This window comes from Balaenoptera musculus, chromosome 3, assembly GCF_009873245.2.
Source record: "Balaenoptera musculus isolate JJ_BM4_2016_0621 chromosome 3, mBalMus1.pri.v3, whole genome shotgun sequence".
NCBI lineage: Eukaryota > Metazoa > Chordata > Mammalia > Artiodactyla > Balaenopteridae > Balaenoptera > Balaenoptera musculus.
The window spans coordinates 64032046-64047381 of record NC_045787.1 but is presented as its reverse complement, the minus strand read 5'-3'; the positions used below and the strand labels follow the sequence as shown (position 1 = coordinate 64047381).

Below are 15336 nucleotides of genomic sequence, written 5' to 3'. Positions count from 1 at the left end.
AAGCGCATGGTAAAGACTGCCAGTTAGTAATCCATTTAACACAATGATGCTTGATGTCTATCTAAAACTACTGAAAGAATATTATGATTTTAAAAAAATCTTTACTAGTACACACACTATTTATATATCAAAAGAGTGCTGTATGAATTACTATCTTCTTCCTGAGGGAAATGTAAACATTCAAACTTGTCCCCTTTGTAACCATCTAGCAGTTAAATTATCTGCTCATTTATTGCCTCTAGGAATTTTTACAAAATAAATAAGATATAAATGTGTTTTAGAGAGAACTGATAAACAGAAGCATCGGCAAAGGACCAGGTAGACTCACATATTCACAAGGGTGTACTACACATACCTCTGAAGTCTTAATACTTCCTCTAATCCTTAAATCAGAGACCATACATATGCTTCTTTCACCCTTTTGTTGGCTGAATATCTGTAATGTTCAAATCACTCTGTTGGGTATCATGGGGAATAGAGAGGAGGAAAGCACACAGTTTCTCCTAGTAAGGAGTATTTCCCTACTAGGGAAATTATGACAAGTATATCAGTAAATATTGATACTAAAATCCTAGGTAGAATGGTCACTGCCAGAGGAAAGCTGCAGTTCTCGAGAGTCCAGAGGAGGGAGACATTAACACCCACTGTTTGTGGCAGGTGGAGAAGAGATCTTAGGGGTGGAGGGACTTGAGAAGGGCTTGGCATGAAGAGATCAGTAAGAGCTTTAGTGAACAATAAACCTCCTTTTCTTTGTTTAAGCAACTTCAATTATTCGCCTATATTCGTAATCACCCAAATAATGCATTTTACCAAGAATACTATGACACAAGGTAAGTAAAGTGGAGAAATAGACATCTAGGTTCAGAAAAGAAAGCAGAAAGAGGGAATTACCTAAGGACTTTAAAACCACACACTGCTGAAAAGAAGGTGGTCTTAACATTAGAATTTAGTGCTACTTGGCCCATTTAGAGCTAACCAAGTCCTCAAGACCTATGGGTGTGCTCTTTTCTTTAGGCAAGTAGACAATATCATTTAAAGAAGACTCATCAGCATATTACATCCAAAGAAGTATTTGGTCATCAGGTACAACAAAACTTGGGGAAATAATCTACTCAAAAGCCCCCCAAACCAAAAGGTATTGCATTCAGACTTACAGAGTACAAGTAAAGATGTGGGGTGTAGGAGAAGAGCATGAAATTTGAAGTCCGGGCTGAGTTTGAATCCTAGTATTGGCACTTACTCTGTATGTGACTGCAAGTTATTTTGCTTCTTTTTCTTTTAATTGAAATATAGTTGATTTACTATTTTGCTTTTAACTTTACCTGAAAAAATGAGGATAATAATCCTTTTCAAATCGTGTTCCTGGGACTCCCCTGGTGGTCCAGGGGTTAAGAATTCGCCTTCCAATGCAGGGGACGCGGGTTCAATCCCTGGTCGGGGAACTAAGATCCCACATGCCGCGGGGCAACTATGCCCGCGTGCCGCAACTAAGAGAGACCCGACGCAGCCAAAAAAAAAAAAAAAAAATCCTGCTCTTGTGAACAGTTTACATCAGTGAACACACCAGGACTGTGTCACACACATAACAAGAGTTCAATATATATTAGGTATCTCCTCCTAGCCCCCATTGCACCATTCCAGTAATTCTCATACCTTAAAGCTAAAAGGTTCATTTACAGACCATTATTTCTTAGAATTTTCTCATGTTGCTACACCTTGCACATTGTGTTTGATACAGTAATATACTAATACCATAAGCAGGGCATTTCTCATGTTTGACCTGAAAAGTTGAACTTTTCTCAACCTTTATTTTCAATAAATAGCAATAGAATATTTTGATACATTTTCAATAAGTATCTTCATCTTGGCATTTATCTGGTGGCAGGAAACCATTATCTTGTGATAAATTGTTTTATTCCATTGACATTTCCATGTCTGTAAAATGAACAAGATTTATTCATCCAATTAACATTTGAATGTCATGTTTAGCTACAAGTTTAAAACAAGCTGCCTTCAATATCTGTGTTATATTATTTTCTGAACACATTTACAGAATAGGGCCAAACTTTAATTTCAAGCACTACACATCTTCAAAATATGCACATACATGTGTGTGTGTGTGTGTGTGTGTGTGTGTGTGTGTGTGTTGATGTTGGAAGAGAGGAATAGCATCTTAGGTACGTCAGTGTCAGATAGCAAACCAAATAATCAAATTATTAAAAGGTGACATGCTTTTAAAATAATTTTCAGGTGTCAAAGTTAAAAGAAATCAAGTTGTAGGATAATAAAATATTATAGCTGGTATAATTACTAATTTTATAGATAAGGCAACCAAGGTCTTGGGAAATATACATCTGCCAAAATTATGGAGCCAGTTCATGACTGAACTGGAGCTGGAATCTCAGGACTCACAGTTCAGTGCTCCTCCTGCTATTCCGTGCTGCCTCTGAGGGTGAAGACTGCATCTGTCCTTTCATCACAGCAGCCCTGCTGTGCAGTTCTAAGCCTCACTCACACACTGCAAATGCTTTTTATATATTGACTGAATAAATGACAAGTGAAAGGATGCTTTCCTTAACTTTATTTCCTCTAAGACAGGGAAAGGCTTTGCATACCTAGAGAAGAATGCTGGGTTTAAAATCTGGTAATCAGTAATGATCTCAATTTTATTCCTTAAAATATTTCAGCTAAAAATCTAAGGATGGAGTAAATGGTTTGGCTATTACCACTGTCAAAACCCTGCATACTCTGCTGGAAACATTCATACAAAATGCAATAATCAGCAGCCTAGCAACAATGTGGAGAGACCCAAAACAAATGTTATAGAATATTTTCATCAGATTTGATGCTAGAATTAAGGGTATGTGTCTTAAGTTTTCAGGCAACACCTAATTTAGAGAAAAAAATTTAACACCTTAAATATAAGAGTTAAAAAATGACCTGGTTAGCTCAAAATAAGAGACAATCACAAGGAATAAAAAATAAGTTCAAAACATAGAAAGATGCATGATACTCTTTTATGTATGTCTATAAGAGTGCTACCTGCTTGCTACAAAGAGAAGAGTGTTTTTTAAGTGAATGGATGTGATTGGATTCTCTAATGTATTTAGAAAATTGTTTAGAAACATACATATTAATGATGATCAAATGAGTGCTTGCGCCAGTTACTTTGACAAGAGTGTCAATCTCTCCATTTTCTGCCAACCATTTACACTACAGAAGATCTGGGTAATATAGCTTTGTCTCTCACATACAGATATGACAATAATGATTTAATGAAGTATGATGTGGATTCTTTTCCCTAAGCCCTCATCACCGGTTTGCCTAGTCATAGCTCACACCTTCAAGAGCAAAAACATACAAAAGTTAGTTTTGTGATCCTTTATTCAAAGACAAAAAATGCTGACCTGATCAGCAATATCTTCAAAACCATGACATATGCAATTGACATGCAAAACATATTCAAATATGACTGTACTACAAAACCAAAATGGAGCCTTCAGATATCCCACTGAAATCATTGAGATGAGATAGTCAAATATATTTTTTAAATCACATCATAAAACCTTAAATATGGCAGAAACATGAAGAATTTTGTGATTTTGAATCTATTTATGAAAACTGAAGACCCAAAACTTTAACTTAAAATTAAAATGTGGATATACACTATTGATACTATGTATAAAATACATAAAATACAACTGATGGGAGCATACTGTAAAGCACAGGAACTCTACTTAACGCACTGTGGTGTCCTAAATGGGAGGGAAATCCACAGGGCAGGGTATATATGTATATGTATGGCTGATTCATTTTGCTGTGCAGTAGAAGCTAACACAACATTGTAAAGCAACTATACTCCAATAAAAATTAATAAAAATAAAATTAAATTAAAATGTGGACATAAACAAATACTTGGTTAAACTCATGAAATATATTATTTTGTGCCTTCATGTTCAGTTGAAGTTATCTTCAATCAAGAACTTTAAGCCCTGTTTATAGGGTCTATTTTTTCCGTCTGGCCTCAGTCAGAGGAGACATAAGCATACTCAATCAACAACTCCCTAGTTTCAGACCCAAGATATTCGATAGCACCAATTTCAACATGCTTAGAAATCTCATTAATCACACTGAAGCTGAGAAGCTCAGTAAAATCCCTTGCATACTTGAAAAACAGAAGTAGAAGCTGAAATAATTTCAGCAGCAACCTACAAAGCGAGCATGGTAAATTAAGGTCATTTGTTTCACAAGTGTTTATTGAGTGCCTACTATGTGCTTCTATCACCTGGAATGATAACACACATTTGAGCTAAAGGAATATTCTCTCAGCAACCTATAATAAAATGTCAATGACAAGAGAGGCAGAGACACTGGATGAAAAATAGAGTAATTAAAAAGTACAATCTTTAGCAACTGCCAGTAGCATTTAATTTAACATTTTCATATAAAATCTCTCAATTGAATAATAACCTACATGTCAAGTAATCTATATATTACTCAAAATGTTCAGCTTTCTAAATTAAATTTCTCAGGGCTATTAGTTTTCATGAATCAAATAACAGCGTGAGATATTTCACTAGCACTACCTAACTCTAGTGTAAGCATGCTGAAGTCACCTTTAACCTGCGGTGCATGGTTTCACTAAAATTTCATAACTCCTAAAAAGAAGATGAGAGAGGATAAATTATTTAGAGTAAATGTAAGAATAATGTTCTGAATGTGGTCACTAGAAATAAAAAGGAAAGGGTGGATTTTTCACAATGAAATATGTCATTATTCAATATATTGTCTTCAAGAGAGCTTTGAAGTCTATAAAAATTCACCTCACACTCCACAGTAAGGCAGAGATGATGCTCCATCAAAGGGGAAAATTCATTTTTGCTTCAGTGAGAAAATTATATTGTGATATGAAATGAGTGTTAATTGTTCATGTACATTCACATCAGCTACTATGCTGGCTAATTCTATAATTTTTATTTATTCCTACATACATTTTTTGCATTTTGAGTCTTTATTAACCTCAAGAAATCTGAATGAAAATTCCAAAAGTATAGATTATGGCAACTTCTCTTTAATGTTTCTTAAATTTTGGTTACTGCATCGTGCAGTAAAATAAAAAGGCTAAAGAGTTTGTCTTAACTCCATAGTTTTCTATGTACCCTTGAATAAATAAACCATTTAACCCCGCTGAGCATTCAGTTTGTATGACTGCACTTGTGGATAGTAACAGTTCCTATCTTACAGTGTTATTGTGAGGTCCAAGACACAGAACTCAGCCAGCATTACTGGAAGGTACTACATGCCAAGCCCCACTTTATGTATTAGCTCACAAACTTTAAAACTCTATAAAGTAGGTATTATTATTATCTCATTTTTTTAGATGATGAAAGAAAGGAAACAAAAAGTTCAGTAACTTCCACAAGGTCACATAGTTAGTAATTAGCAGAGTGAGGAATCAGAGCCAAGGCATTCCAGCTCCAGACTCTGCATTCTGACCAGTACCCAGGAGCTCTTTGTAAACTATAAAGTGATACACACATATTAGTTGTGGTGTTGTTTTTGTTGTCACTAGTACTCTCTACCAGCATCGCCTAACCTAGGAGTATCTAGAATTTTGCCTTTCCTAGGTTTCTTAGTAGCCCAGGCCTGCCCCTTCCCTCATCAATGCATGGACAAATCCCAAGTCCAACCAGGGCCTCTCTTGATCACTCCAGCTCAAGGTAATCTCTGCCCTCTGAGGTCTGGTGGTAATTTTTCCCCCAGCTTTATTGAGATATAATGGATTCATAGCATTGTGTAAGTTTAAGGTGTACAATATGATGATTTGATATATGTATATATTGGGAAATGGTTACCACAATAAAGTTAGTTAACGCATCCATCCCCTCACATATTTACCATTTGTGTGTGTGTATATGTGTTAATGTGGTTAGAACATTTAAAATCTACTCTCTTAGTAACTCTCAAGTATAAATACAGTATTGTTAACTGTAGTCACCATAATGTACATTAGACTCCCAGAACTTATTCATCTTATATCTGAAAATCTGTACCATTTAACCAACATGTTCTCATTTCTACCACACCCCCCACACCCCCCCCCCCACCCAGCCTCTGTCAACCACTAACCTATTCTCTGCCGGTGACAATTTTTACCTCTCTTATGGCCGTTAACATATTCTACTTGTTACAGTGAATTTCAAACCTGTCTTGTTTCCCTCAGGAGACTGTAAGCTCCTTGAGGGCATCAATCATCTCTGATTCCTTTATTCATCTATGCACTCCAGAAACATTTTCATGTCTTGTGCATAAATATTTTCCAGTGCTTGGATAGATAGATGTTCAATATTATTTCTAGAGCAATTAGCACAATTATTACTAAGAATAAAGACTGAACAATCATGATTAAAAATTCATTGATTAAAAGCTTTTCATTTATGTAAAACACTCATATAAATCTATAGTGTTAAGTAGATAAAGGTATAGTGAATATTTGATTTTTCAGCATCCAAACATAGTTCCTACTTGGGAGATAAATTCCAAAATAAGTGGTAGGCAGAACCCCATTCCGCACCACTAAAGCCAAAGAGAGGTAGACATCATAACACTTTTGCCTTCAGTTGACTCTACAATCTACCCTTCCAATAAATCCTTTTCTGCTTATCATGGGCAGGTTCAATTATTTGCAACTAAGTATAGGCTAACCTAACTAATACACCCCAGATAAATGGTTTATAAGTCTTGCTTAATATTTATCAATTTTCAAAATTATCATCCCCGATGTTTTAAATGTCATATATTTGTCTAGTAATTTTGAGTGGAAAATAAATGTAAGACATCTTTCAGTTACATGAGAAAGTTTATGTACGTTGCAATCCATCTTTATGAGAAATATGCCCAAGAGCACAAAGAGGAGCAATTTGGGGGTCACCTTAAACTGTCCACACACTGTTAAGAACTTACAATAATGCAGGTGATGCTATAACCTCTCATTTAAATTAAACACTTAACCTAGTAGAAGTACACACAAGACCTTCTTGAAGAATCTCTGAATCAGAAAATGTTCCAAGGGAAGCAACACTGGGTCTACAAGGTACCTGAGACACCAACTCTGAGTTCATCAGAACTCCGAAGACCACATCACCAGATGAATATCTACAACATTAGGTCTGCTGGTTCTAAAGCAGAATGCACTCTACTTTCAATCCTATCCAAAGTGTTCTGAGGTTTTGATTCCAACCTCTTGCTCTGGCACACCAGTACTCAGCATTTTGGACTCCTGGCTTTCTTCAAATCTCAGTACCCCACAGAACATGGACCTGTTAACACCTGCAGCAGCACCTTGACTATCCATCCAACATGATCTCCTTCCCGTGATCACCTTCTCAGCACAGCACCTAATATATGGACTTAACAAACTCTGCTTTGGTGACTTTAAAGGAGGAGAAAACCAATATACTAGTTTCCAGTTAGGCAGTGATTTTCGTCAGCATATTTTTTAAATAGGCTAATGAGTTTTTGTGCTGTGCACACAGTAGGCACTCATGTACGTTTTAATGGATGTTTCAAACAGGGCTTGTTTTGTCAAGAGTAAGCAAAGAAATGTTTCTTCTTTATGGTCCACAACACATTTATTTGTCCAGGAAAGCTAAAGTATAGTCCCTTATTGATAAGAAAATAAATTTGTCTGCCTTTTCATGTTCTCTTCCTGTCCTCTGAATCCATGTAAAATCTGTTGCTTTTTGTGTATGTGATGCTTTGTACTAACACAGGTTTGAATAAACCTTTTAGCTAATTAGGTGTCCCTGTAGTTTTGTTGCACCTTTTCTTTAATACATTTTAAAATTAGGGCTTGACTTTTCAATGGGATTCTATTCCCATCATGTGTTCTAACCCAGCATCCTACTTGTACCCTAATTCCCCATAATGTTTCAAACATTTACCTGGTTCAACAAATAATTCTCATTAAATTCCCTCTATTATTTAAACTTTTCGGTTTGAATATATTTATATTAGTTAAATAATTTTTCATTATTTATCTTAATAACTTTTACCATTTGCTCTTCAAATTTCATTTCAACCCCTAGAATCTCTTTTTAATGCACTAAAATTCATGTGCCATTGCATTATTATGACTTTGGCTAGACCTATGGTTTATGTAAATATAAGTGGCATATATGAACTTTCTTAAAGATTCTCTACTATCAAATAAGACTCTAAATTGTCTGCCAAGTCATCTTCTATTTCCTGGTCATTATAATAATTAACTAGAATCATTTTTGCTTTAATCTTTAAGTACCCCTCTAATCCACCTTTCTTTCCTGTTCAACAAGCAGCCTTAACTCTCACTCTATTTTCCCTGAAAATATGTTCTTTCCAGTTCATTCTAAGAGACTATTAAATTGTTTTTAATATTTCTAACAATTATACTAAAAAAAGACAAATTCCTTTTCCTAAATTTCACTCTTCATAATTTCTTCTCATCCTTCATTAATTCTCTCTCTGCTCTACTCAGTCATATACTTTCTGCTCTAGAAAACCCCTCCTTTGATCCCATTCACTTTTGCTCAACCTCTTTCACCCTTTCATTATATCCTCCAACCCCATCCCATCCATTATCTCTTCCATAATTTTACCTCAACCTATCTTTCCAACCATTTCTTCTACAATTTGGAATAGAGGTTTTCCTCAAACCAGCCTCTCATTGTTCCCCAAATATGCCATGCTTTCCAGCCCTACAGCTTGGCACTCACCCATCTCCCCTTCTCCAGTGCTTTTCCCAGCCTATTCAGAAAAGCCAACCTGTTATGTTCCCTTGAAAATTGTTGGGCAGAGCTATGAATATTTTACTTTTATTCTCCAACTTCCTCCAACCCCCATCTTTCCTGTTTTCCTGTCATTTTCTTCTATATGGTCCAAAGACTCCCTCTTGTTCCACACCAGGGACAAGCCTCTTCCTCCTCCTCCCTGATGATGTATATACTATTCTAATTCCAACCTTTTCATTATTCTTCCTTTGAGCTGGGCTTTAGCTTGGTTTGGTTACGCTGCCTTTAAGAAGAAATTATTCTCTGGCTATTTCTCTTGCCCTGTTTCTCCATGAGCATCATTCAAGCATACAACAAGTGGATAAATCTTCTACGTGAAATATCTGGGTTACATTTTTAATTCTATACTCTTACTCCCTGGGCCAATAATAGAATGGATCTCCAGAAAAAACAGACATTCAGTCGCTGAATGCAAGAAATGTTGTTTCCTTCCCTATTCAAAAGCAGCCCTTCTAACTAATTAAAGAAATATGTCAGAACAGTTCCCAAGAAGAACCCATATGTCAGCACCAAAGAATTAAATATTTTGAAAATGAGAAGAACCACTTGGCCTATTTTTCAATAGAGATCACGGACAAAGGAAAGGAAGAGAGACAGGGAAGAAATTAATCAGAATTCAAGCTGAAATAAATATAGAAATCTCTAGTTGTAAGGTAAAACTAGGTAAACTTAGGAGTCTGGTGAAGCCCAAAGCCATTATGTATATGCCTAAGGTTTACACCACATTTCTAACACTTACCATCAGCTTTTGACCAAGTCAAGCCCTCAAAAGGGAACACTGGGACATAAAAAGTTCCTGGAATGATGAGCAGCAGTTAGAAGCCTTTAGCACAGTACAAATAATTCCTTAACGCGGTGAGCTTCAAAAATAGTTGGGGGAGGGCTTCCCTGGTGGCGCAGTGGTTAAGAATCCACCTGCCAATGCAGGGGACACGGGTTTGAGCCCTGGTCTGGGAAGATCCCACATGCTGTGGAGCAACTAAGCCCGTGTGCCACAACTACTGAGCCTGCGCTCTAGAGCCCGCGAGCCACAACTACTGAGCCCCTGCGCCACAACTACTGAAGCCCGCGCGCCTAGAGCCTGTGCTCCGCAACAAGAGAAGCCACCGCAAGGAGAAGCCCGCGCACCGCAACGAAGAGTAGCCCCCACTCGACGCAGCTAGAGAAAGCCCGCACGTAGCAAGGAAGACCCAACGCAACCAAAAATAAATAAATAAATAAATAAATAAATTTATTTTTAAAAAAAATAGTGGGGGAGAAAAACAGGTGGGCACTTGAAGACAAAAGTGCTTTGTGAGAATGGACTTCATAGACTACAAAGCACTGTCTGAATGTAGGCTATTTATTAGTACTTGAGAGAAGTGCAATTACCTCTCACCCACTGCTGGGTAGCAAATGGTATTAAGCGTGCCCCACCACCTCTCCCAAACCTAAAATAGCAAGAGTGGTTAGGGAAAAAAGGACTTATTTCTTCCCTTAAATTCATGTTAAACCCTAGGGAACAGAGTTCCCATATGGCCAAGTAGTAGAAATGTTTCTGCATATGCCCAGAAACAGAATGCTGTCTCACCTTAGCTGTCTGCCTTCAAGGATCAAATAAAAATATGTGTTTATAAGAAGTGGCAGGGCTGCCCACCTAGCTTAGATGCTCACCTTTGAGTCCTCAGGACTTTCTATTTTCCTTAGTCAAGCATTCCTGCTGTCTCTAGGAAGTACCAGGCTAAAGAGTAAAGATATATAGATGGTTTAGGTTCTGAATTTCCTGGAGACAACAGCATTACTCCCTTCCATATAACTCATCAGAAAAGTTCAAATAAGGCACCATCACAAGGTTTCCATCTTTGGGCTATATGCAAAAATGGTTAGAAATTCCTGCTCACTGTTTCATTCAATAAATACTTGTTGATACTGTGGGTATAAAAATGAGTAAGACAAAGAATACATATGTCATATATGTATTACACACACACACACAGAGCTATGAATAAAGTTCACTTTGTAGGTTGTAAGTACTCACTATTAATTTCCTTCCTCCCTCTTTTTACCTTAAACCCCTATATTCTAGCTTACCATTTTATAGGGGACAAGTAAACAAATATTTTTCTGATATTGTGCAACAAGATATATAATATAATGTGATATGATATGACAAGGGGGTGACAACAGTAAGTGGCATGTAAGCTGAGTCTTAGGCAGTAGTTGGCCTGGTGGACACTGGACATATCAAGGAATAAGAGGTAATCACAGTCCAATGATTTGCATTTCAAGAAACAAAATAAAGATCTCCTCTGGCACCTAAGCCAGTCGATAAAAGAAAAGGTAATGTCAATTTAAATGGGAATTACTTACCACTTGCTTTACCTAAAACAAGAGGTACTGAAATAAAATTTAGAGCAAAGCAGAGAAGCTAATTTTTACTGAGTCAAATGCAAAAAAAAAAAAAAAAAAAAAATCCTAAATATCTGTCAAAAACACGGCTAAGTGAACTATTTTTGAAGCAACAAAAAAAGACCCCTGAGCAAGAAATTTTATAGCCATCCTTTTTCTAGGTCGGAACTCTCTTAGAATGAGACAAAGAAAAATCTGGACCTGGAATAAGAGGAAGATGTTAGGAATCCATTCACCACACTGACAGAGATTTGTTTAACAGATGAAGGGCCAGAGTAATCACGTAACAAATAAAGAGGGAATGGACTGAGGGGAAAAAAGGAAAAATTCTGACTCCAGAGTAAAGGACGATACATTTTTAGAATACTCATTAGGTTAAGTTAGGTAGAAAAGAGAAAAGAAATTATGATAAAGGAAAGAACCATTTTTCATGTTTCTCCACAAGAAAACATTCAGTATGCTTTAAAAAAATTAAATGTGGTATTTTAATGTACCTGAAAAACCACTAAGTGAATTTCGGAATTTAAAAATTCCTAATGCTCATTCTATAGAACACAGAGTAGGGAGGGTGGAGAACAAGAAATGCTTCCACACAAAATAAATGACTCATTTTGACTGCCTTTATAAAAACATAAATAAAGAGCATCTTAAAAATATACAAATAGGATCCAAAAAGGCTAGGGGTTTTTTTTTTTTTTTTTTTTTTTAAGAAATAGAAAACCGTCATGAAGAAAAGATCTTAGGAAGTATACAAATTTCATTAAAATATAAATGGATTTGCAGGAACAATTACTGTGCTGTACTGTAAGGGGAGCTGTTGGCACATAAGAGCAAAGTACACGTATGAGCTCATCTGCCGGCCTCGGCAAGACCCACTTCCAGCTAGAAGCAGTCATGTTTCAGCACCTCCGATTCCCTAATGCTGACAAGCTAAACAACTTGTTTTGTCTCTGGGAGCTCTTCTCTGGTGATTAACTGCTTATGGTGAATACTAATTATATGAAAGTACAGTATTGAAGAAGTAGTGTCCTATTTCCTCTACCTGCAGCCTTGACATGGCTTTGAATCCAGAAGGTACTGGGTAGAGCCCTCGCAAACCAAAACCTAGAAGGACATTTTTCTTCCCTCTGGTAAATAAATGTATCCCCTTCTACTTTTTAGTATAACACAGCTCACTGACAAGAAACTTCCTTTAACCCCTGGGCTCCAAACCCAATAGAATTACAATAAAGTGAGTGTTTTAAAGGCCTGTAATAATCATACGGATAAATCTGCAGCAAGAGTTTGTGAATTGGTGAACTATCAGTGTCCTCAACTCCCCATGTTCCATGTTGAAAATTTACCCCAAATTGTCAGTTCTTAGGAGCTGTACCTCAGAGTAAAATCTTCTCACCAGGGAGTCTATGAGAATTTGTTCTTGTGTTTTAAATCCTAAGTGCTTGTTAAACCACCAACACTGCAAAATTAGAGACCATTAAACAATATAAGGCAGCAAGTGATTAAATCTACCAAATACACATTCAAAGCAGCTTAAGCTACTTTTTAATTAAAAATAAAATATCACTGGCTAAATTCAGATGTCTTAGCTATCCAGAAAAGGTTAGAAGCCTGTTCAAAATGCAAAATGCTGCTGCTAAGTCCAGATAGAAAAGGAGAAATAGGGTAGGGGTGGGCTGGGGAGGTGGCTCCTCTTGTCTCTGAGCCCAGGGTGGAGGGGCCTCAAAATGTTGACCCGGTTAAGTCATAGGACGTGAAGGGGGGGAGTCCCGGCTGCGCTGCAGGGTGAGGACTCCACGCGGCTGCTCATTAAATAAGCTTTATTAGCCAAGGCCTCAGAGGAGACAGGGTGTTCCACCTTCTTGGCAAGGGGGATGAGTTGAGTAACAGCATCGCAGGAAGCTGAGGTATTGGAGATGTATAGATGGCCGAAGGAAATGTTAGTGCTATTTTTAAATATAGCTTAAATGGATTGATGAACAGTTCCTGAAATAATAATTAGTGCTTGGGGAAGGAGACATGGGGACTTTTGAGTTAATGGGATCACTTGAGATTGAAAGAAATTTTTACTGTAAAGTTAGAAGTAAATAAACATTGTAGCTTTAAGTTGTTCCTACTTGTTTAAAGTAAAGAAAAGAAAAAGGGCCAGGGGGCTTAGTCAACGCTGGGCAGGAGGCCAAGAATCTGAAGATCAGACTTAAGGCTGGGATGATATCATTCACTCTGAAGTCTTGATACTCTTTCTAAAGCATGAGAAAATTTACTGGTAAAACCTTACCTCACCCACAGTTTTCTTATTTTTAACTCTATTTTTTTCTCTCAAGAATAATTTTCCAAATCTGCTTTCTGCCTTATATGTAAATGCTATGAATTTACATTTAGCTTCCAACATGGTCTTACCTAAAAAGCTTGCCCTAAAGTAAAGCACAGGCACTTGGTAGCTGCAGGAATATAAGACATGATACTCATATTTAATCACTTCGGTTGCCGTGGTGGTCTCCGTCACCTCAAAATCATCCAGGGGTGGCTCTAAAGCCTCCTGAAAAAAAGCAAATACAAAAACAAAATGTGTCTGTCAATAAAAAGAAGTACATTAACACAGAGAGAGAAAGATGAGGTTTTCTTCTTGCAAAATAACAGTTAAATAAATATAGGACTATGAGGTAAGGAAAAGGGAGTTTCCCACATTAATGTTTAACATTTGAGTCCTGGGTAAATAGTAAAACCAGAAAACAGCATTAAGTAATTCCAGATTGTTTTTGAGAGACAAAGCAGCTCTGGGTAAAGAAACAGGAAGAAAAAAAAAAAAAAAAAGCAAAAGGATCTATTGCAACAGCAACTCTGAAAAATCTTTACTGTACAATTTTAGCAACAAGATGATGGCTATACAAGCTACCTTCTTCCCTACCTGTGAAAGCTAAAAACATCCTAACAATTGAACAAGATACTGCAAAATGTCCCTAAAGACTCTATTGTACTTGCCAAAAGGTGATTCACTGTGTGCTGAACAATTCCCAGTTCCATTTTGAATAAGAAAGTTATTTTGCAAGAGGCTGAATTTGTTAGGTACATTTCAAAACCTGAGATGAATCTGTTTTCTTTATTATTGTGCTACCTTTGGTACATTTCTACAATAAATCTTGATTTATAATAGAGTAGATAGCAAATATTAATGTCAACTTAAATGGGGTTTTGTAAACAAAGATGGTTCTAAGCTAGTTCACTTCTCACGTAATCATTCTCCACTGGTTGATTTTTTATTATGTGTGGGGTTTCTTAAGAATGTATCTTAACGTTTGGAAGCAATTAATTGGACATGTTGAGTCAGAATCTGATTCCATCCACATTCACTTATTTATTTGGGCTGAAGAATTTCCTTTGACATTAATTTAGTAGAAGGAAAGAAGCAGGTTGGTTTGGCTCATTTCTACCTCTCATTAAAACGGTAACAACAATGAACAATCGGGAGGAGCTACAGGAAAGATTTCAAACTTTACCAATATGAAATACGGTTTCCTGTGGAGATAAGTAAAGCCACAGACTACTCTCCAGATCTGTTATCTGCTTTTCTAATTCCCCACTCACAGTCAATTCACTGGGGGAGATATTACACTAGGTAAATCACAACTGAAGATATTTACAAAATAGCTTTTCACTAAACTCCAGTAAACACTATCAGTTAAACACAATGAATTAAATAACCAAAGAGAAACCACTAAAATAAATATTCCAGATACAGAAAATTAATACAATAGCAAGGAAGAGTTTTGTCTATTTTTTTATTTAAATTTTCATTAGGCAAAGATAAATACGTCTTTTAAAGCAATTCTTCTAACCAAAATTCTTTCTTTTTGGTCAAAGATTGGGTTCTTTAGCATTTATAATTTCTTTTCTTTTGTAACATTATAAAATCATTGTGATTAAAAATAACTGCAGACACTACACAAATACATTAAAAAAAAAAAAAAAAAGTGAAATTCCCCTCATCCCAGCACTTCAGTACCTCAGATTTGTAACCATTTTCAAAAGGTCATTGTGTATTTTTCCAGACTTTTATTTTTTGGTCTACAAACACGTTTATACACATACATCCACCTACCCTCCCACCTCTGCATCCCCAATT

General features: G+C 36.5%; 1 protein-coding gene across 3 annotated transcripts in view; it reads right to left on the bottom strand.

The window, feature by feature from the left end:
- ATG10 (autophagy related 10) overlaps nucleotides 1-15336 on the bottom strand; it is a 231388-nt gene that overhangs the window by 78479 nt on the left and 137573 nt on the right. For all 3 annotated transcript variants that reach the window (XM_036849389.1, XM_036849390.1, XM_036849388.1), the window contains one exon: nucleotides 13614-13752. In XM_036849389.1, the coding sequence (XP_036705284.1) occupies nucleotides 13614-13752 (139 nt within the window). The remainder of the gene's footprint in view (nucleotides 1-13613; nucleotides 13753-15336) is intronic.